Raw genomic sequence first — 22881 nt, 5'->3', positions numbered from 1 at the left:
GTAATCTAGGAACCCCCCCCCCCAAAAAAAACCAAAAACACCCCCCGAAAAAAACCCTAGCCAAATTCCATATCCTCTAGTCTGAGGTCACTCCATTATAGAAAATTAACTCTAAATTGGCAAATGTAACTGAAGACTTAAACCCCAGGGACATGGTACTTATTACAGTTGTTAGTTTTTGGGCAAAAAGTGTTTGCCTTTTCTTTCAGCTCAATCCATTCATATCTCTTCATCCTCTGTAGAGCATGGACTTAACAGGTGACCCATCTGTGTCCTTAACTTTGAGATTTTTTTTTTTTTTTTAAGTGTTAGCCAGCTGACCTGCCTTAAAATGTGACAGGCTGCAAGCCGACCTAACTATAACACATCACAACCACAAAAGGCATACTTGGCTTGTCTGGAGAAAGAAAATACATCTTTAGTATAAAGAGAAGATAATAATACATATTTAGTATAAAGAGAAGATAATAAGCAATGGAACAGTTGGTTATACATTACAGATTGTAATAAATGAAAATACTGAGTGCATTTTAAATGATTAATGTATGAAAACTGTCATCACTGTGCATTAATCAACAAAAAATGCACTTTCCATAGTGGTTAATGTTGCAGGCCCATTGTTCAGCTTTGATAATGTGCATAATAATGCTCAGTATGACAATGAGTTGGGGTAGCTGAAAATTTAGGATGGTTGCACGTTTGTTGTAGTATTTGGATTAGCATCTTAATCTGTGCCTTGTCAGCCTCATTGGTACACAAGCTATATATTTTTTCAAAATCTAGCAAAATACATGGATGTATCTTTTTTTTTTCTTTTTTTAAATAAAGAATAATGGCCAAGGTACCTGCTTAAACAAATACTACCAGCATTCATTAGTTTGGATGGTTATATGTAAAAGAAATGATGCCAGATAGTAACAAATCCAAGAGAAGTTTATTATGAAAATGGCACCTGCGGATGAAAAAATTAAGTTACATAAAGACAACCATGTATGTGACATGTATGAGAATCTACAAAAGTATAAAAAAGAACCCTGTTGTAAATGAAGTATGTACATTTCTGATTTGCAGCATTATCAATGGTCAATGAAAAAAAAATGTTTCAAAATAAGCCAGGCACTCAGGAAGTTAGGTCCGGTTAGCTTCACACAAAACAAATGTACCATAGCTGTCGCTTTGTAACGTTTTAATTTTTTTATATATATATATTGTAGAGTTGGTAACACGGCTAAGATTTTTACGAACAGAATATCCCTTTCCCCAATTATTCAGCTACTTGGCACCAGTCTCCTCATAAAAGTTTTCATATATTTGTACAAGAAATAGTTAAAAACACAGACACAGTCTTCACAGGTAATGAAGTGTTTTTTTTTTTTTCATTTTGTAATTTTAAACACTATGGATTTAGACAGCAGCTGTGATTATCTGTTAGTTTAAATCACCAGAAGTCATTTTGACACAACACAGAAACATTTATAAAAGAAAAAAAAAAAACAGCTGTCTAGCTGTTCTTTGTAGCTGATAGGTGCATTCCTTTGATTGTTCGATAGCTAGAGTAGAGCTTCCAAAATTAATCTTTAAATTTCTCGATCGGCTCTCTTCACCTTTTAAACCTATTTAACTCCTTCAAGTAAGCGCACTACTAAAATTGGCGGCATTTAACTTCTTTTTGTTCCGATTCCACCGTGGTTTGGGCCCAACTCATAGAATTCAAAGGTCCCAGAGGAATCCACTTAACACAGTGATATTCAAAGGACAGCTGGGTTACTATATTAGCATTGCACACGCATAAACAAATATATATGACAATTCTATATTCCATTACCCCTCCCCTTTTATTTTTTAAAAATGTTGGTTGACCTTTGAAATAATTTTCTGTCTCACTGGTAATTGCTTTATATATTGCTCCATCAGCCAACCTGGAAGGAAACCAAAGAAAAGCACCCACTGCTTTATAGGTAGAGCACAAGGGACTCTGGGAATGTTAACAACTGAGGCTATATGGCATCGATTTATTTAATATATCTGAGCATTAATCTTCAGTGCTTTGTGTTGCACTCCAGAAGAGCGAGTCATACCCAGAATTCTGTTGTGGGAAAAATGGCTCCATTAACCTTGAGCTAGTTAAGAGTCTTTATCTCTGAGAATGAAGAAGATTTTGGAGGTGGGGTGGGGAGAAGAAGGGGAAAAGGGGAGAGGGGAGAGGGAGAGAAAGAAAGGACAGGTAGGGAGAATATACACCAGCAAAGCAACAGCAGGAATTTAAAAAGTAAAACGGAAGGTTCACAGACAGTAGAAGCAGCATAGGGTGACATTACAGAGGAAGGCCACCACACAAAAACCACTAACCCCCAAGAATCACTGATTCACTAGGACTGCAGGAATGGGATCGTACCACTCCAGACTAGAGATAGAGCACAGAGAAGACAAAGGACAAAACAACTACATTAGCTTAGTATATACTGCATATAGAAACACACATTGAAACTGCAATGGGACTGACAGCCAAGGACACGTACACATTGTACACATTACAGTTCTCACATCTGTTATTAGATGCCTTAACAAACAGCTGCCAAAAACGGAGTGGAAGAAGAATTTATACTTGACAGTCATTTGGAGTGTTTGACACTACACTGATTTCTGGCAACAAAGACAAAATAGGATATTTTTTTCTTTTTTTCCTTTTTTTTCTTTTTCTTTTTCTTACTTAATGTGCAGTTTTCAGTTGCAGTTATCTATCTGAAGTGTATTAACCCATTCTTTAGTTTTAAAACTTATTGGTTTCAACCTAGAAATAAGAGAACCAAAGGGAAAAACATCCATCAAATCAGTCCCCCCAAATACAACCTTCCTTTATTTAGCAAGAAATGAAACAAAACAAAAACATGTTAAATAGTTTTTTTTTCCTTCTTTTACTCTGAAGTGTTATTGAAGTTGCTAAAGTAGCCTCAGTTAGACTGAGAAAAGGAAAAAAGTTCAACAAAAGGCAGTATGTACCTAAACTGCTCCTCAAATCAGTTTGATTGAGTTTTCCAAAAGCCCCTTTAAAAAGAGCTTTAGTGACCCATTAAATTTAATGTGAGGCTATGTTTGTTAGTTGGGAGGTAAAAAATTTTAAGTCCTGCAGCAAACGTTAATGAGGGCTTTGTCTTAACTAACCAAGGAAACTGCAGCAACGGACTCCAGACCAGGACAGAACACATTCTTTTCCAAAACCCAGCCCAGGAGCTGCATTTTGTATGAAGACATTACAGATTAATAAATGATAGCACCATGGTTTTAGAAATTAAGTTAATGTTTCAGTAATTAACATTTAGTCCAACTTTGTTTTTAAACATTCTAGTCACAGGCCAGAAATTAAGTTTAAGAACCCAAATTATTTTTATGTGCAAGTAAGAAAATCTTAAAATCTTAACCATAAAAAGAGAATTAAATTCTGCATAAAGTTCTAAAATACTATTCCCTATTTTTAAAGGAATTAAGAACAAAAGCAAAAAACCACCCCATTTCATTTGACTTAGTCAAACAGGGCACAATGTTTATGCTTGTCTCTTTTAATCTTGATCATATCAAGATCCTTATGACGAAAACCCAATGGTTGTCACTTGAAAAATCTCTTGAACCACAAGACTGAGTATTCTATGGCAGAGGCATATACACATTAAAGACATCTTAATAAAGATGCAAAGGAAAGAAAAACCCAACACACATCTTAGAAGAAGACAAAATGGCAGGCAACTGGTCATCTGACCCTCTGAAGGTGAAAAATATATCTTTACACGAAAGAATGAGTCAAGTTAAAGAAAAAGAATGGGATGGGGACCGTCGTGTTGACAGAAGACGCTGACCTGCTCGAATTCAAAGTGCTAGAATTAAAGGTCTAAACGAAAACGCCGACGATGCCTCCGAGCGGAACCCTGCCCACCGCTGGGGGGCACCTCAGTCCTCCTTGCGCTCCAGAGTCTGTGCCGCGTGGATGCCGTTGCTGTACACTGGGAAGGGCAGCGTGGAGAAGAGTCCCTCCGCCGTGGTGAACACGTTGCCGGCGGGCATCTGTGTCAGGCTGGCCGCGCTCACGGCGCCGCCGAAGGGTCCCGACATGTTGAGCCGGTGCACGTGGTGGTAGAGCATCTCCATGGGCGTCTTGGGATCAAGGCCGAAGCCCGGGCTGTTAACGTCCACGAAGTTAACAGCGTGCGCGTTGGGCAGCAGGTTGCCCTGCATGGCCAGGGTCACCTCGGCGGGCGCGTAGCGGATGGTGCCCGTTGTGTAGACCCTCTGCGCGGCCGTGCTAGTGGCGGCCAGGGTCCCGGTCACCCTGTGCACCAGTGGGAGCACGACGTTGCCCGCCTGCAACCGCTGCAGCGCCTCCAGGTCCCCAGTGTACAGCAAAGAGTTGGACGCGCTTGGGCCCCCGCCCCCGGGGTGCTTGTCCCGCGGAGATGCCGAGAGTGGGGGCGACAGCGGGTCGGAGGTGACGGGGGCCAGGGCAGCAGTGGATGAAGCGCTGAACTGAGTCTTGCGGGAGGCCGCGCCGTCGGCCCCCGGAGGGGTGAGGACCGAGTCCGGGATGGCCACGTGCAGCCCCCCAGTGCCCCCGCCGCCTTGGGGAGACGGGAAGTGCTCGGAGCTGGGGGGCTTGGTCATGCTGTAGGGGGACTCATTCCTGGAGATCTCCCGGTTGGGCGGGTAGTTCCAGATGCTGCTGTCGTTGTCGAAGTTGATGGGTTCCGAGATCTCCGTCTTGATCTTGAGCACCGAGGCACTGTTTGGGGAAGACAGCAGCCGCGGGGGCTCCACCAGGCCCGCGTCCAGGCCTCCAGGGCTCGACGCGCTGGACAGGCGCCGGCGGCTGGTGCTGCCGCCCTTCTGCCTTTTCCTTCGCTTCTTGCGCTTCTGGTGCTTGCTGGAGGCCTGCGCGCCCGCCTCGCCTGCGCTGTCCGAGTCCTTGGCGCTGTCAGAAGTGAGTGACTCGCAGTTCTGCAGCCGCAGGTCCGACTCGCTCTCCACGTAGCGCTCTACCTTGATCTGCATCGGGCCCAGAGCGCCGAAGCCGTCCTCGCCGGCCTTGGAGTTCTCAAAGTCCGAGTGCTCGAAGCTGTCGTCGCTGTCGCGGCTGTCCGGGTTGCTGGAGCTGTGGCCGTCGTCGTTGCAGTTCATGTCGTTGTTGCACGCGTTGCCCGACTTCTTCCGATCGGGCTCTGGGTCCTCGCTGTTCTCGGACTGGTTTCCCTTCTCATCGGACTTGGAGTTCTCATTGTCCTCTGCGTGGAGCCCGCGGTGGGCGGGGTGAGAGGAGACATGAGGTTAGCAGGGGCAGAACCGACAGACTTCTCATTTGCTGGGGGTGGGGGAACTGGGGAGTGGGGAGGGACCAGATCCCGAGCTCTTCTGTCGCCTTCTGGGTACTTAAAGCCTGGACTCCCTCTCTTTTGAGAGCCTTGATTAGCTGGACGTTTCCCACCTCCCCACTCAAGACCTGGTCCGTGTACCAGCAGCATTGGCATCACCTGGCTGCTTGTTAGAAATGCAAAATTTCAGGCCTCACTCAGACTTACTCAATCAGAATCTGCATTTTAACAAGATCCCAGGGTGATTCTTTAGCACATTAAAGCTTGAGAAGACCAACAGAATTACTCAGAGTTGGGCAAAGTAAACAACCTAGCACAAGGTGTTAGTGTACTAACTTGTACAAGTGACTTTAGACAGAGGTCTACACTTTACACAGGTGAGTGTGTGTTCGTTATTGAAAAACCACACTCCCGATATTTCTTCCTAAGTTTTTTTGCTCTATAGCATTTATCACCACCCGATTTACTATATGTCCGATGTGTTTACTTCTGTTTGAATATATGATTCAATGGGGGCAGGACATTTTTATCTATTTTATTCATTGCTACAAATAAGGGGCAGAGACTATGTATGCTAGAACTTCTGCCCTTGTTAAGAACAACCCAATAAATATAACTTAGGGGACAGGAAAACAATCAAGATCCTCTATGCATACTCCTACCTCCTGGAATCTGTAGTAGAAGAACATATGTTTACAACCCTGGTATGCAGGGGCTCTAATGATGGGGGAGGGTTTGAGGGAACCCTAGACATCTGCACCAAAATATTTAAAGCATCTGTTCGGGATGATACTGATTTGACTTTGCCATGAAGCTTGTGGCCCACAGTTCGGGCAAATCATGTGACTACTCTGGCCTTCACTTCTCCTTCTGTAGCAGAAGAGGTTGGGTTAGGAGAGCTTTAGGAATTCTGGCAGCTGTAAAATTCTACAAGTTCTCTGCTCCTGGATATGTGTGTGTCTGTGGAAGGAGGCTGGAGAAAAAGTAAGAAATTATTGTATTAACTTTCCAGTGTTCCAAAGCACTGCTCAGAAAGCCTACTTGCTCAGACAACTAGAAATGGGAAAGCACGGATGTGTCCTGCATAGATTTAGTAAATAAGTAACTGTCCAGCACCCTGAAAGGGACATTTACTAATACCATTAAGTCTGTCACTTTAGAGGTCCAATCACAGTTAAGGACTTTGTTCACAGGCTTGTGAGGTCTGTGAATATTATGGGTTCTGTGTCACAGTGTGTCGTTGGAGCTAGTCCTGATACCTGCTTACAGAGCTAGCTAGGGGGTAGGGCAGGGTTCCTTCAGTGTGGCCAGTGAAGGGCTGAAATTAGGTGATTGCTAAATCAATCGGTCTCTGTATATTTATGTGTGCATGTGTATAAATTCATGTATATACTCTCACATATAAGTATATATTTATATTTATGCATTACTATACATACATGTCTATACTGATATGCCACAACATAAATACATGTATGTATTGGGTGTACATATACATATATGTATGTTGTGTTGTGTCACTATATAAATTTACACGTCTGTGTATTTATACCTCTATACAGAGACAGATTCAGCAATCACTTAATGTGACATATGTTCATATATAAAATTTGACCAGTTGCTTTGCCTCTGAAAATGCCATTGCCCACCCTCCCTCATATTTGGGAAGTCAAGCCATAATTGCAGAACATGAAGTAGTAATACCTGTAATACCTGAGGTGTCTTTAGAGTCTGATTCAGAGTCGGATGTCTCTGAGGATTCAGAAGTTTTCTCTGGCAGATGAGGGAGCTGTGCAATATCCATTGGTGTGTCTTTGTACTCAGGATTACTGTGGAGTAGGGAAGCACTGGTTAAGAAGGCAATTCCTTATTCTGCATGGTTTGCTTTTGACCATGCTTCCCCCGCCTCCCATCACCCCATTTCTCTGCCTCGAACTTTTGAGTTCCGAGAGTTTAGAAAACCAATCATGAAATCATTTCTCAGCTCATCATGGGACTTTTACAGAAGTTTGGATTGCATGTGCCAGAATACAGGTGCATCCTGATACAATGACTGAATACCCAAATGCTACATGAAAGTCACTAAAAAGCTTTTAAATAATCAGGTACCACTGCGGGCCAAGGAACTGTGCTGCTTGACATTTCTCCCAGTATAACACCTGGGGTAAGGGAGGGTGAGAAGTACTCTCAACAATTCATTCCCTACCGCTTGGTGTGCTCTGTCTTCTCTTGGGCTCCTAATGAGTCCATTGCCTCAGTACCCTTGTCTTGGAGCCTTGATGTAGCTTCTCAGCTGTTCACAAGTCTCCAAAGCTATTGGGAGGGGGGAACCCGGAGCCCTAAGAACCTAACTATATGACAGATGCACAGGTGCACCTTGGGATGCATTTATTATGGCTACTGAACTGTCAACACACCCATTACAATCACATTTTCATCTGCTCATGTGGTGTACACCTGTGGCTTGTTAGCTGGAAATCTGATTGCAGTGGAGAGAGTCCCAGTGTGAAAGAGGCCCTAATAGAATGCATCTAACCCCATTTTCACAATTGTGCTTAATTTTGGTTTTATTTTTAATTCAGCAATAAGCTCTTTTGGAAAAGAGTGTGTCTGGTCAGTTTCAGTTAACTGTTTTCTGGAAATGCCACTCCAAGGCCAGCCTGATGTATGAGCAGTACAGGCTACCGTGATCTGAAGGCACAAGGAAAGCCCCCTGCTTCACACTAGGAAATAACTCTTCTATGCTTCCTTGATGGTTAGCCAAGCAGAGACTTAAAATAGATGATTACTGACTCATTTGCTAACCTCTTGTGAAATTCTTATATCACAGAGTCACTATTTCTAAAATTGCAAATGTTCCTGGGCAGGTTAATACACTGAAATGGATTATCAGGCATTTACTTTTTAGTGTGAATTAGCTTTAGCAGCTGAAGCTTTCTCTAGATAATCAGTTAACACTAATGATGGGAAGGTGGACTTAGCACTTATCAAGCATTGTGAGGAATGAGAGGAAGACAAAAGGAGTAGTAACTTGAGAACAAGGAAGGACAGGCCTGTATGGAGCCTAAGAGTAAGGGATTGTGGGAAGGAAGGGGTAGCATGAGAGTATTGCTCAGGGAATAAGAAACGATAATTATATGGCAAAGAAAAACAAACTTCAATGATTACTATTTTGCCAAAGCTAAGTGCTTTTCTTACTAGCTCTCCATTCTACAGAAGTGATAGCCAATGACTTGCAGACTTGGTAGAGTCCCCTCTACTAACGCCCACCTGTATTAGGCTCCTTTGGGCCAGATACCAGGGGGTTACATAGGTCACTCATCACCCAATTTAGTCTTATCATTGACCTTAGGGTGAGTCTTTAGGTCAGCTGCAACAGGCCCACTGCATCTGTGATTGTGGCCCTTGAGCCAGAAGACTGGTCTTTGGTATCCGAATTGCTTCCATTTTATCTATATACAGGAATTGGATGGAATAGAATCACCAAACACTCATGAGCCTGCACTGTTTGATCCCAGGCTAGTTCAGTGGTCTTGATCCAAAGTTGCATGTACTGACCTCCCTTAATCCTTTCATTCCCTGCATTTGGGGGCGGGATAGGAATAATAAAGACCCAGATAGGAAGAAATCTCCCAGAATTGTACAATGAGATGAAACCAGAGTTATTGGGTAACAACTAAACAGATTACCTTGGTACCTTAGGCTACATCATCACGGGAGGCAGACACTTTCTAGCCTCTAGTGTCCCTGTTAGCAATGTCTAATTCTGAATAGCAATAGGTCTGTTTGGCACAACACCATTTTTGCCTAGCAAGGAAAGTCAATGTCACAATATCTTAATCTATTTTCTGTTTGGCATATAAGTTTTATATAACCTTCTGCATTACATATAGCTGTTGTTCCATAACACTCTATGCAAAAAAAATTCTTGCTATCAGAACCCATCTTGAGCACAACACAAATAACGGAATAGTTTTCATGAAAACCAAGCCTTACAGAAAGCCAAGTTAAATACACATACTTTTACCTGTAAAGAGAATTAATGTAGAGTAGAAGAGGTCAAAAGAGGAAAAAGAAAGTAGATAAATGAAGACTCTCTTAAGTGGTGCCCATTAAGGCCCTTTCCAGAGCAATAATCATTAGTGGCTGATTGATAGGCTATTGGTAGCAAGCACACTCATGCCTTCAAGTCATCACCAAAGTACGTGAACACACTCTGAAGGGCCAGTGTGCCATGAGCCATGGTTGTTAGCATCTCAGCCCCATTTGGCTGTCTCAAAGAAAAATGGGACTCAGGTACTCCCTGTCTAGATTATCAGCCAAAGGGCAACGACTTCCATTCGTAAGACTTTATTGAAATTTTCCTACTCAGAGCACATGTGGGCCCTGCTTGGTGGCTTAAGGCCAAGAGAAGCCAAAGATGGGAATGATAGTGGTGGGAGGGAGTCGGGCCCAGCCTGGTGAAGGCTTCATGACAGGCTGCATGGAGAACCTCCCGTCAGGCTTGCACCCAAACTCAGACCACCCAGTCAGTTTGCAATGGTTACTTTTCTGCTGGTTTGAATCCTGAGGCAGAAAGTGGATAAGTGAAAGAGAAAGAAATGGTGTCTCACATGAGAATTTAGGCAGCATTTGAATTTGGCTTTGACTTATGGTTTTAATTTGAGGATACAGTAAAACAGTAGTAAAACTTGCCTAAGATCACAAAACATTAGGCAAAAGGAAGCTTGCCTTGATACTTATACTCATATTGTCTTGCTTCTGGCAAAGCAACTCACTTTGCCTACCCAAACTTAAACGCCTAGGAAATCAAACCCTAGGCAACAGGCTGAGGGCTTCAAAGGGATGGAATATTAAGAGGTATATTATGTACACAGTGACTTCCTCCCTTTCCCTTTCTGCTTAATTTTCACAAGGATGGTAGGGTAGGAGTGAGTGAGTGTGTGTGTGTGTGTGTGTGTGTGTGTTGGGGATAAGGAGGTGCTTTGTGAATGCTTCAGCTGTAGGCAAAAGTTGGTATTCTTTTTCTGGCCTGAGCATTTGTGGGGAAACCAAAGCAACTTCTGCAGAGTTACCCACATGTTGATAGACCAAGAATTATTGAAAATTTTGCAACTTTCATATCTGCCCTGGAAGTCCTTTCAATGACAGCTTCAATCTTCTCACATTTCTTTCAATCTTGTAGAAAGAAGAGCAGAATGTCCATGTAATTCCATACCAGGTATTGTTGAAAGATAATACTTACAACATCTCAGCAATTAACCATTGAGCTGCATATTTTATAACTGAGGCAGAAATGAAAAATATTGGAAGGTATACCTAAGAAGATAATTCACCCAGATGATATTCTTCTCATTTGCGTTCTTGGCATTAATAGCTATGGTGGCACTAGACTGTATCCAAATATATCCTCCATTCTTCTGCATCCAGCGATAGTACTTCGTCACACACTGACCCTTATTCAGCACTGGGGGGAGAAACAAACAGAACAAAAGGCATTGTGTATTAAGATTGGAGCCTGATGTCTTTCATCTCTGCAAAACATCAAGTACAGAGATGGGAAACTGTGCACCAAGCTGGGGTGGGGGTGGGGGCTCTCTGTATGCTTAATGTAGAATGCCGTTAGTAGGACAAATAAAATCAACAATTCAGTGGAGCGGCAGCTCTGGAGTGAGGGTTACTACCATTTGTAGCAAGACTCGATTCTGTCTTGGGCAGCTATGGTGTGAAAGGAAGAATTTTATTGGCTCACAGAACACCTAATGTGGTGTGGATGTTGTCAATGGGTGTGACGTCAGATGGTAAGAAAGGCAAATTCTTATGAGATTTATTCACAGCTTCAAGGTGTAATCGGTCCTCTTTGAGATTCTGGATATATGAATGGTTACCTCTCTCTTTGATCATTTCACCTCAGTGTAAACAGTATCAACCAGTGCACTTACGCATCTGTTCTTTTTGATCTTGTCAAACAATTTATAGTCCTTGGATGAACTAAATTTACATTGGTCGGTTGGGGGAAATTCTGCTGAGACTTTGCTGAATACTGGAACAAAATAAATTCCCTGACCAAGTCAGAGAGAAACACTGGCCTAAGGGAGGCAAAGAATTGACTTGGTTAGAGCCAAACTGAATGACAGCTCTGCACAGACTGAAATATGGCCCAAAATGAAGGAACAAGTAAAAACAATCAGTAATGTGAAACGGTGCCATTAAATACCCACTGAAAGAGAGCTTTAAAATGCAGATATTAAAAATGATACTTGAACCAAAATCTTGCCAAGTTGAAATTGATTTGATTTGTATCTGGGTACTCCTGAGCTAGTAAAAGGAGAACTTGCAGTAAATCATCCCCTGAAATAAAGTGCAATGGATGGGAATGGTTTAAAAGGATGCCGGAAATGTGCAAAACCTGGTGTTATTACTTGGCTACGTATCACAGCGACTCTTTGCCTCCCCCAAACGCTCACCAGCTGGCTGGGCACTAGAGGGCAGTGTGCACTCGTCTACGTCGCCCACTTTTGGCATGTCCTTGTCTCCGTCTGCTAAAATGAAAAACCTCTAACTGCTGTAATAAATTTGGCTAAATTAGCTGCTAAATGGTTATCTCAAGTAATATGTATTTGCATTAATCATCTTGCTCTAAACCAGAACAAGCCAGAGTCCTAAAGACGTAGTAAATTCATATTGTCCATTTAATTACGGCTAATAAGTGCTTCATATACAATAGTTTCATGAAGTACATTTTGATTTTTTTTGGGGGGGGGGTGTGGTTGGGTGAAGGGAAGAAGTCACTTTGGATAAAGAGCTGCGTTTGAGGCTGTTAAAGCTCTTTATGCCATGTCCTGATTCCGAAGGTGATCGAAAATCAAAGCTCCACATATTATCTTCATAACCATTCCACATATTATATTCATAAACATATAAACCTTGGTGCTTTTCTTCCATTCCCCCTTTTCCTCATAATACACTAAATGGATGGCTGTAAAATTTAATAATTACATCTTAACCTTTGTTTGGAAAAAGCCTTGTTTGATGCATGTTTCAAATAGTGGAAAGTTATGTTCTGAAACTGTTCGACAATGTGGGCTATTTTTCAGGTCCGGAACTGTCACTTTCTGTTGGGGGTGGGGGAAAGGGTACGTTCCACAGGTAGCGTTGTACTCTCCTTTTGTAGGCAAATGTAAGTTCTGCCATTCTGCATGCATGGCTTCTCAGGTTACAAACTGTGTGGCGAAGCTGAAAGCAGTAAAATACTAACTCTGCCGTACAGCTCTTCTGTCAAACCAATCTCGCATGCAACAAAGATGTGCTTTTATTCAAACCGTCTCAACCTGGTTAACTATTATTAGAAGAATGATGGGTTATGTAATTGTGTCCAGTATTTCCACAGCAGAAACTTACAGCATCCCCATTAGTGGTGGGTGGTATAATTCTAACTACTGTACTTTGTATCTGGAACAAGGAATAACTTCAAATTGTTCTAGTATTCTCCACAAAGCCGAAGAGACCAAGGAGCCCCTTTTAGAATCACATGAAGCAAAGAAGGAGAGGGCAGACCAGATCAGCCCAGCCCGGATGAGGATTCTAGACTGAAATTCAATGAAAAGCATGCAATTTAAAAAAAAAAAAAAGTCTCCAGAATACAGAGCACAGAATGGATCAAAGTGAAAATGGAGTTATATAGTCAAATTAGAATTTGCAGAAATAACATAAAGATCACTCCTCCATTCCTGATAATATCCTTCCTGCTACTTAAAAACAAACAAAAAAAACAAAATCCCAGTTATAAAATGGATAGCATGCAAACCATTTGTCTTCTTGATGGTTTCCAGGTATGTGCTGTGAAGGGGGCTGAAAGGTTTGTTTGCTAAAAGTATGATATTATGGTATCATCTTCTTGTGCTAAGGCAGTAAGACTCTAGCCTGATTAAATGCATCTGTGTTTCCTGAGAAGAGAAATGTTAATTTATTAGGGCCTATGAATACACTAATACAGCCTTCTTTATCACCCATGTCGGGCCATTTAGCAAGGAGAGGAGATCTAAAGGGAAGAGAGGCAGGACAGGTATGTTTTGGTGTGAATAGGTGATTATGAAAGGACTGAAGTGGAAGAGAACACCTAAGGAGCTCCTTGGGGAGCTAGGAAGATACTTGAGGGTTCTCAACTTACCATGGTCAGCACCACAGATCAGGATCAGGAGCCCACCATGGTCAGTCAGCTGAAGACAAGAAATTTGACCTAATCCATAGTTTTGCCCTGGGTCAGCCTGACAAACAATTCTCAAAAGGGAAACATTCTAGCATGGTCTTAGATCATGGCAATTTCCTTGGGAGTAGTGTTTTCTCAATGAGACCTCTGTGTGTCAGTGGGAAACTAGATGACTAAAGAATAGTCACTGAGTTAGCTCCCACTATAGCATGAATGTTGACCAAAATATTGCCCAAGTTGCTTCTGTTTTTCAGGAGATCCCATAAAAGAAGTCACAATGGAATTTTGCTTTTTAAAAAATGAACAAGGAGTAATTTTTGCTTAAGGCTCCAGAACATAAATTTAGGACTGTGGGATGAAGCGTCTTTCTTCAAAAAAAAAAAAAAAAAAGAAAAAGAAAAATCATACAGGCAAATCACTTGGATCATTTTCCCTGCACCAGAGGCAGGATCTCACAGCTTTTCCTGAACTCATGAGGTCCTAATCAGCTCAAGAAGAAAAGCCACCTTGGTGCCAGTTTGAAAGAGATTTTTAGTTTGTAATAAATTGGAGAACTTGAAAAACATAAAAAAAAAAAACTTTTTTGATTCTCTTTAATCCAGTGGCTGTTGTTTTTATTTTCTAGTTTTAGCTTTAGGTAGTAGAGCGAAATGAGAGAACGTTTGTGTCAGTCTCTTTTTTAAAATCCCTTTTGTGGTGAGAAACAAAACTAAGCACAACGTAATTTACTTGATATGTAAATCCTTAAGAAATAGTTAATCATCCATTGAAAAGAGATAGTTACTCATCCAATCAATGAGCCCAGAAGTAAATTGATGACCATGTGCATAAACCAAAAAGCTAAGGAAGCAGAGGAAGAAAAATAAGATCATATTTTAAATCTAACACCCATGATATTATCTCAGTACTTCTAACATAAAAACTGATATCTTCTCTTTGGTTTATCCCAAAATTTACTTTGCTCACCATAATTTTTGGGTAAAGCAGCTTGTGTTTTCCTCCCTGAAGTTGCTGATCACATTACAGCCTCTCTAGAATTCTGTCTTTAAAGTTGTACTAATGATTGCAATAGAAATTCATTTTTTTAAGTATGTCAAAACATTTAAATGACATTTTATTAGATTTTATGGGGTGGGGGATGAAGATACAGGGAAGAGAAAGACATTTCCCACAGGTTCACTTTCAAACTTGAGTGATCGCAGATGTAATTGTGACTGACTCTGCTACCACCTAAGAACTTATTTATTTTTTTTTTTTGTACTCTGAAGTATGGTGCATAACTAAGTACTTTTGGCTCTTAATTGCTCTAAGGGAAACCAAGAAACTGTCACCAGCACCGTCCCACCCTCCAACCTAATGGTGCCTTAGAGTTACAAGCTGTCCTCTTCAGAAAGCAGAGATGACCCCACATTTGTGAGATGAATACTATGAAGACAAAAAGAGACTTAAATTCTCCCGGTTGAACTGTCCTAGCTTGGCTCATCTGATAATTAGAAACTATTAGAGTGAAAACACCACCCATCTTGTAACACTGAAGAGAGCAGCAAATGCAGTTTAATCAAAAGAAAACTGCAATCCTTCTGGGCCCTCTCTGGCTGCCCTTCTCCTTGCCTGGGCATGGCCAGCTTCCCCTCCCCCAGGACCTTCCCTGCTAGCTCCTTTGCCGCAGCCTGGAGCTTGGGGAGGAGAGAGGGGAAAAAGCTTGTGGCTGGTTCAGGTCTACCTTCCCCTAAGAGGCCCTCTGTTCTAGGGTGGCCCCAAGGCAGGTGGGGACCGTGCTGTGCCTGCATCCCTGCAAAGCTGAAGTGACCCCTGGCACTTTCCTGCTGCAGAAAAATAGAAGGGCAATTTGTGGAGCTCAGAAACTTGCCATCTCTAAGGCAGTCTCTGTGACTGGAGCAGGGAGATTGGATTCTGGCTCTTTCCCTGCTCCCTGCTCCTTGGGGAGAGGGACTCCAACCTCAGGGACTTGGGTGACCTACATTAGGTTCTGGTGATACTGAGAACTATTTTAAGGAGGAGGGTAGCAAAGAGCAGTCTTAATAAACTAATTCTGAGCATAAAGGGGAAAAAAAAAAAAATCACAGAGTGCTTACATTTTAGAGCAAATGACCTTTACATCAAATACACATTCCACCCCCCACTCTCCCTGCCAAAATACTGAATGCTAAATTTTATTGAATTTCATTTTTGAAATGTTACCTGGTCTCTTGGTTTAAGCTTAGTGGTTGGTACATAAGAAATCTACTGCTTATAGAGACCAACTCTTCTCCTACCAAATCTGAATAACTTGTTTGCTGAAGCACACATCCATGGCTCTGCACAATTACCAACAGAGGGATTTCAGTTTTCTTTGGGAAAACTTTGTCCACAGAAATAGACTGATGACTGAAAGGACACAAAGGGAGCCAGTGTCTGTGGCAGGAACATAATTCTGTTAGTAAATCAAAACAAAGCAGTACAAGTTTGCCTTCAGAAATATGGAGAAAAAAAGGGAACATGGTCTCTTCCTGTTGGGCTGTTCTACAAAATCAAAGCCAAAGATTCTAAATAGTGAGTTGTGTCTTAAAAAGAAGGAAGCAGTCTAATTCAGTTTGAAGAGGCAATGAAGAACACATATCAAAAGCAGTCATTTAGGAAAGTGTCTCACAAAAGGACATTTTAGCAGTTTGCATATGCATTAAAAAGGCGCAGTTCTTGGTGTATTCAGGTAAGTATAGAATAAATAGGAAATGGTGAGATCATCAGAGATTTCACACTTCACATTCACACAGCTGAACAAAGAGCTTCATTATCGTCATGGTGCTATGAGGTTGGCATCTGCAGCGCCATTCACCCCTCCTGGAGGTACCTTCGTCAGTGGCTCGGAGGACGGAGAGTGGGTGCCTTCTGCTAGACACTCAAAAATTATTTTTGAATTCACCAAAGTGGAGTGTGTGTGTAGACACTTGCATGTGCAAGCGGGGGAGCGGGGAGGGGTGTTGTGCTAGAATCACACTTTCTACTTAAAACCACAGTTGGGTGCTTAGCTGTAGCCACTGGTTCTCTTTCTACATTCACAAAACTGGCAGATAAAACATGAAAAAGAATACTGACTCTTTAATCTCTGCTTCTCCACCTAAGGCCCAACGCAGGCTGACAGGGAACTTCACTCTGGAAACAGGATTTTTTTTTTTTTTTTTTAATTCTGGATTACTTTTTCCTCTGCTTTTGAAAACTGTGGGCTATAGGGGAATGAACCTGCCATAGACTTAAAACAAGAACAAGTTTCTTTATCTAAAAAGTTATAGTCCTTGATGCTTACAGGAAGGTCATTTTCAAAACCCACAGGAGAAACAGCATTATAGAAAGAAACTGTGTTATTATGTGCTTTTATTTACTTGCAGTAGAGGCAGTTTTTCATTTAGAACTGCTCATAGGATCAACCAAGGCTTTGATGCTGTGCAGACTTTCCTATAGATTTTGCAATTAGTATGCTAGATGTCTTAAATAGCAGGCATCCATAAATTGGTTTTTAGTTTTTTTGTAAATCTGTGTGCTGGGCAGTATCTGGTAAAGTTTAATGATATTTGATACTTAATGTGAGTTACGAGCTTAAAGACAGAAGACTTGTGGATGTTCTGTGAATGACTATGCATCATCTATGGATTTTCCCCCTAATACACTAATGACAGGTCCTGCTTGAATTGCTATGTACGTGATTTATAACCTCATAAGAGGTTTTTTCCTCCACTACTGCCAATTGATAGATTTTTATTAACTGTTAATATTGAATCATGCAGAAAACTTTTCATTGATTCAGAACATGTCAATTTGTTAAGTTTAAAAAATAAATTTTCCTTCTCTTCATGATAATGCACTGAATTGGAGACCGAGGCTTTTAAACACTGATGGTATCGTGCTCTAGGAAAAGAAGAATCAAAGTAATGGTTGGCAAAAGTGACATCTGAGATCTCAGATTTTTTCAAGTTGTTTTTCAGTCCAATCTGGGAGTTTCAGTACCATTCATTCCTGCTGTTCTCAAGCTAAAATATTTAAGGACAGAGCATTTCTTAGCCCCACACCCTCTTTTGGTATGTGTGTGTGGGGGGCGGTATTTTATATATAAAGGAGAGGTAGTAAACTCTTCAGTGTGGAATTAAGAAAGATTTATGGTTAGGAAATGAGGGAAATGGTGGATTTATTCATTTATTCAATAAATAAGCTTTTGAGTGCCTACTCCGTGCAAGGTACTGGGCTATACTGCAGTGAGCAAAATCTGCCAGGGACCTGCCCTCGTATATTAGTCTCAATTAGTCACGGTAATTCCATTTCCCTGGCCAGTGATTGGTTTAGGTTTGGAAAATAATGAAACATTGGACAATGAGACCTATGTGTACTCAATTGCATGTGCATGAGAACAGTAATATCTGCCCTGTTCAATTTCTCTTAATAGTTGTGAGTACTTACTAGATATGAAGCCTTGAGGTATTGCTAGCAGGTTTTTGAAAAAGTTCTCTTTACTCTGAAAATAGGAATTATCCCTACTTGCCATTCAGTGAAAGACAGATGATTGTTCGATAACTTTCACCAATGAATTTTTAGGTCCAGCAGTGATAACTGCTGTGAAAAGTGGTATATAAGCTTATCTATAAAAGCACAGGAACAAGGCTGTGGGAATTCTTTATATCTCTTTAAGAATTAAGTGTAACAGAGTATTAGGGAGGTTGAGGTGATTAGGATGTAGAGAGAACTGAAAAAAGACAAAAGGGATGAGGTGGGCATTGCACTTATATCTACTGTATGTCTCTGGTGGACCCTGCATTTCTGGATAGAGTCTTTCTTTAAGTTCGCTATCTTTAAAAAGAAATCTGTTTAAGTGGCGAAATATAGGTGTACAAAGAGTAGTGTTCTCATAAACTCAGGACTATTTAAAGGAGCCCAGATGAATTCCATTTGTTTACCTGTTCTGTAGATTTTTAGAAATTCAAGCAGTTTGTTGTGAAAACATTACTGATTTTCCCATGTAGCAGTCATTGATTGCCTACCCAACAGTTCTTCTGCCACTTCCTTCTGGATAATAGAACTGTAATTTCCAGTTTTATGTTTGATGGTCTCCCGAGTCTCAAGATGACAAACCTTGATTGTTTAAACCAGTCATGGTAATTCCATCCCCTTGCAGTGTGTGTCTTAGGCTTGGGCATTTGATGAATCCTTGTAAACAAGGGAGCTTTGCTCAACTAGGGGGCCTCTGGGAAAGTCTTCTTTGCTCTCGAAAATGAACACAAACTAGGAACTGACCCTTTCCCAACTTTGAACATTGCCTTTTGAGGACTTAATGGTTTTTTGGTCATGAAGAGAAAGTTAAGAGAATTTCAGAGATGGAATAAGTCATTTTTACTTGGGTTTTCTATTACTTGTAGCCAGATGCGTTCTAGCTGATATAGCTCACCAAAAATTCTAGGACTACAGAGAGGATGTAGAAGTTCATAAGGAGATTCAAATAACTGCTTTTTAATTAACATCCACCTTTATGGAAAAACAATTGTATACTAGACAAAATTAAATCCTATATACCACTCATTTGGGTAAAAAAAAAAGTGAGTTTTTTGAGATATATAAGGTATCATTAAATAAATGTTTTAAGGAAAGCATTTTTTTATGCAAGATTAAGAACAAGATGCCTTTATAAGAATTTATGGAATTGATCTGGGGGCTGTTAGGTTAAAAGGGATGATTTTTTTCTAATTATTCCTTATAAAGGCAATGGATTATTTTCTCTCAAATATCAGTTATTATTTTATACTATAATAAAAGTAGATATGAATTTAAATACTAATAAGGAAAAGTCCAAGAATCCATGTTAGAATTGTATTAGAATGTATCAGTCAAATCAAAGTTCTGGCTTACTCTCTTGGGAGAGAGAAAAGATCATGTATTCTTGTATTCTGTGTCCTTCTGTAGGTTCTTTTAAGCCTGGAATGTCCTCTCTATCTCTTGCCATCTTGGCGTCTTCCCATCCTCTTTCAAAGTCCAGGGAAAATGTGCCTGTTCTGGGACTTCTCCATCCTCTCCTTGGTGCCCCCACATCTGGGCTTTCTGAGCTTTGTTTATACATCTTACTAGTTCTCCTTTTATGCTGCCATTTCAGAATTGGCTCTACTCATGCTGTCTTCTCCACTATCTGCAAGCCTCCTTGAAGGTAGAGATCATATCTTAGTTATTTTTGAAATCTCCTAGCAATAACACAAGGCTTTGTATATAGTATGTACTCACAAATATTAGGTGAATTTGAACAGGGAAAATATTTCTGCCCCTATTCACACATGCAATCAAGTCCACAAGAAAACAATAATCTTGGGGAGGGGGATATCAAAGACCCCCTTTTGCTTATTTGTACTGTCATTTCTCCTTTGGTATTCAAAACTTTAAATCTTTATAAAACAAGTCCACCTCTTTATCAAGTAATCATATACTCAGTTAGTTTGAATACTAATTGAGATACCCTTAGAGCCAACTTGCCACTCATATTTTACTATTGTTAATAAAAATAGCCAATTGGAGAGAAAAAGAAAAGCTTTAAAATGGTTCATCACTGTGTATTTACTATTTATTCTACATAAAATAATGTTTTCTAAATGAGAGTATAGTTACTTCCCAAACTTTAACGTGAATACAAGTCAGCTGGGGATCTTGCTAACTGCAGATTTTGATTAGTGGGTCTGGGGCAGCAGGCCTGAGAGTCCTCATTGCTACAAGCTCCCCAGGGAGCCAGTACTTCTGGTGCAAGGACTGCCTTTGGGTAGCAAGTGGTGCAGGCACATTCAGCTGGTAGTTAGGTCCTCTTGATGGTCTCTCTCCTCTGTGCTTGCCTGCACTTGGACTTGCAAAGCCAAAATCAGAATATGCCAAAATAAATAAATAAATAAATAAATAAATAAATAAATAAATAAATAAAATAATTCACTCCTATGTAAAAACCTTGGATCCATGTGAAAGTTTTTTAGTTAATGGATAGGCACATGATGTAGGCTGACTTGGCTTCAGAAGAAAGGCAGGTTTGGTGGCTATTATGTGCATTCTTTCATGGGGATTTTCTTATTCCCATGGAAGAAGTGGAAAAACTCATTTGCTTTGGGAAAAAGTCCAACCAGTGACCAGTTGCCACTAAATCCCTGAAGATCTACCCCTGAAGAAAGGCTAAGATAAAGAAAGAAGACTAACCTGTGCTATCTGCATTTGCCTCCCACCCCTCCCCCCCCATCACACTTGATGCCTTCCCTTCTCCCATTGCTTGCAGTTTCCTTTACTGTGAGCAATGGCTGCGTATACCCAAATCAACAATTAAATTCCCTCTTTGTTTGTGTGGCAGATGACAAATGCATGGAGGACATCTTGTGTTGCCTAGGCAGGCAGGGCACTTACTTTGATTGATGCTCAGTTGTGGAAAAAAAATGAGCTAGGGAAGAATTACAATGGAAGGCTTGCAGACTGGAAGGGGATATACTAATTAGTCCTGCATTAAGCAGTCGGCTTGCATTTGGTGATGAGGCGCCTTCAGGAGGGAAGTGTAGGGGTTATTGATGTAAAACAGCATGGAAGGCATTATGCCAGGTAGCTGTGTATTAGTTTTGTTAGGAAGAATAGAAGTTTGTGATTAAGAAAATAAACAGGCTACTGTATTTTTTTAAAAAAACACCTCCCAAACGTGTTAGGTAGGCTATGCTTTTTAAACCCACATGACCCTGTGGACTATCTGGAAGTCCTTCTCTCTCTCTGAAATAACTTCCAGAGTGTCCAAGTCCTGGGCAATGTTCTAGGAAGAAAAATTTACCATCCCATCTATACCCTCTGGCTCCTTTTCTCTAAAACCCCATAGACTGAAAAGCCTTGGGACAGGCTGGTGGACTACACCATTATAAAGAAAGAAAGTTTTCCCTCAGGCCACTCTTTCCAGATTTTACAAAGTTGTTACCTATTTGAACTAGGAAGAATTTTTGGGATTATCTCAAGAAAAATTCAGCTCCTTCTATAAGAAAAAGGCTGGATTAAATGGGAATAAAGAGAAGTGCAAAGCATGTTCTGTCTGGTTTAGCATTTTTGGTTTGCCTTTCTGTTTTTCTGGCTACAGGCAGAGGAGGAGTGGTAGGTGATTGTACTGAACCCTCTCCCATCAAGAGTGACCAAGGCTTTCTAGGTACTTGGAGTTCCCTCTGTGGGGAGACATGACTGATCATCTCAAGGTCAATACCTCCTGAGCAGTGGAGAACTGGAGGGTGATAGAAGGCAAAGATGCTTGAATAATGACTGACATGAATGGCTTAAAATTCAAATGTTGAAATGTTGATTTGGTCAGTTTGGCCTGAAGAATCAATGAAATTGGAGTCAATGACTCCAGTGAGGTGGCTTAAAGAGAAGGAAATCACAAAGGTCACAGTGTGAAAGAAAGGACTCCTAAACTTCCTTGGTTTTGGAATCCCAGAATAATTTCACTAACCGATCATGTTGGTATAGATAGTGTGATTCTCCATGATTATTTATGTTGAAATACAGTAAAGAAAGGGCATCTCATCTTACCCTAGTGGGAGAGTCAGTGGCCCAAGTTTCCTGGTTCAATTTATTGGAGTTATCAAATCTTGGTGCAGTTGAGATTCTCCTTTACTTTTCTTATTCTAGAGAAAGTTCATTTATAGATTTATAGGTATCTATTCTAGGAAAACAGATATAAGTGATAAAGGTAGCATTTTTAATTCTCAAAGACTATTGAGTCTCTTTTAAAAGGTTTATCTCTAAACTGGAATATAAGACATATATGAAAATATCAAATATTATCAGATGACAAAGATCTGTCCTTTATGGCAGAAACAGGAATTGTGCCAATAGCTCTAGGAAGAAAAGCTAAATAGTTAATGTGGTTTATTTTTTAACCATCCCTTTGTTTTAGAATTCTGTCTTATTCTTGAACTGATTCTATGTCACCACAACCTTCTCCTGCCAAGAAAGCACAGTTGAGGTAACCTTCAGTAATAGCCTAGGGCTTTGGACAAGGAAGACACTGTGCTGGCTTTTTGCCTTTTCTTCCATTGTTTACACAACCAAAGCTTATTACATGCTCTGTCATTTTGTTACTGGCTGGCTTTGGTTTGAGAATTAGGTAAACATCAGACATTCCATCACACAATTTTAGACTCAATCTTACTTTATAATGATGTTAATGTTTGTTGTACAAAGCAAGATACATTTGTATATTTTAGCATTTTATTTCAGTCACAGAATGCAAAACCTGACACTGGAATCAGTTTGATTTTTTTGTGTGTGATTGAAGATATTAAGCACTAC

At 40.7% G+C, this 22881-nt stretch overlaps 1 protein-coding gene across 14 annotated transcripts in view; it reads right to left on the bottom strand.

Moving 5' to 3' along the window:
- Positions 1 to 914: 914 nt before the first annotated feature.
- NPAS3 (neuronal PAS domain protein 3) overlaps positions 915 to 22881 on the bottom strand; it is an 891787-nt gene continuing 869820 nt past the window's right edge. For 10 of the 14 annotated variants that reach the window (XM_037834779.1, XM_037834780.1, XM_037834782.1 and 7 more), the window contains 3 exons: positions 10674 to 10821; positions 7059 to 7183; positions 915 to 5267 (listed from right to left, as the gene is read on the bottom strand). In XM_037834779.1, the coding sequence (XP_037690707.1) occupies positions 3943 to 5267; positions 7059 to 7183; positions 10674 to 10821 (1598 nt within the window). In that variant the 3' untranslated portion in view covers positions 915 to 3942. The remainder of the gene's footprint in view (positions 5268 to 7058; positions 7184 to 10673; positions 10822 to 22881) is intronic. The other 4 variants (XM_037834781.1, XM_037834784.1, XM_037834786.1 and 1 more) reach the window with 1 other exon arrangement.

The sequence above is a fragment of the Choloepus didactylus genome, chromosome 4 (genome assembly GCF_015220235.1).
Source record: "Choloepus didactylus isolate mChoDid1 chromosome 4, mChoDid1.pri, whole genome shotgun sequence".
NCBI lineage: Eukaryota > Metazoa > Chordata > Mammalia > Pilosa > Megalonychidae > Choloepus > Choloepus didactylus.
This window is presented reverse-complemented; position numbering and strand designations above follow the sequence as displayed.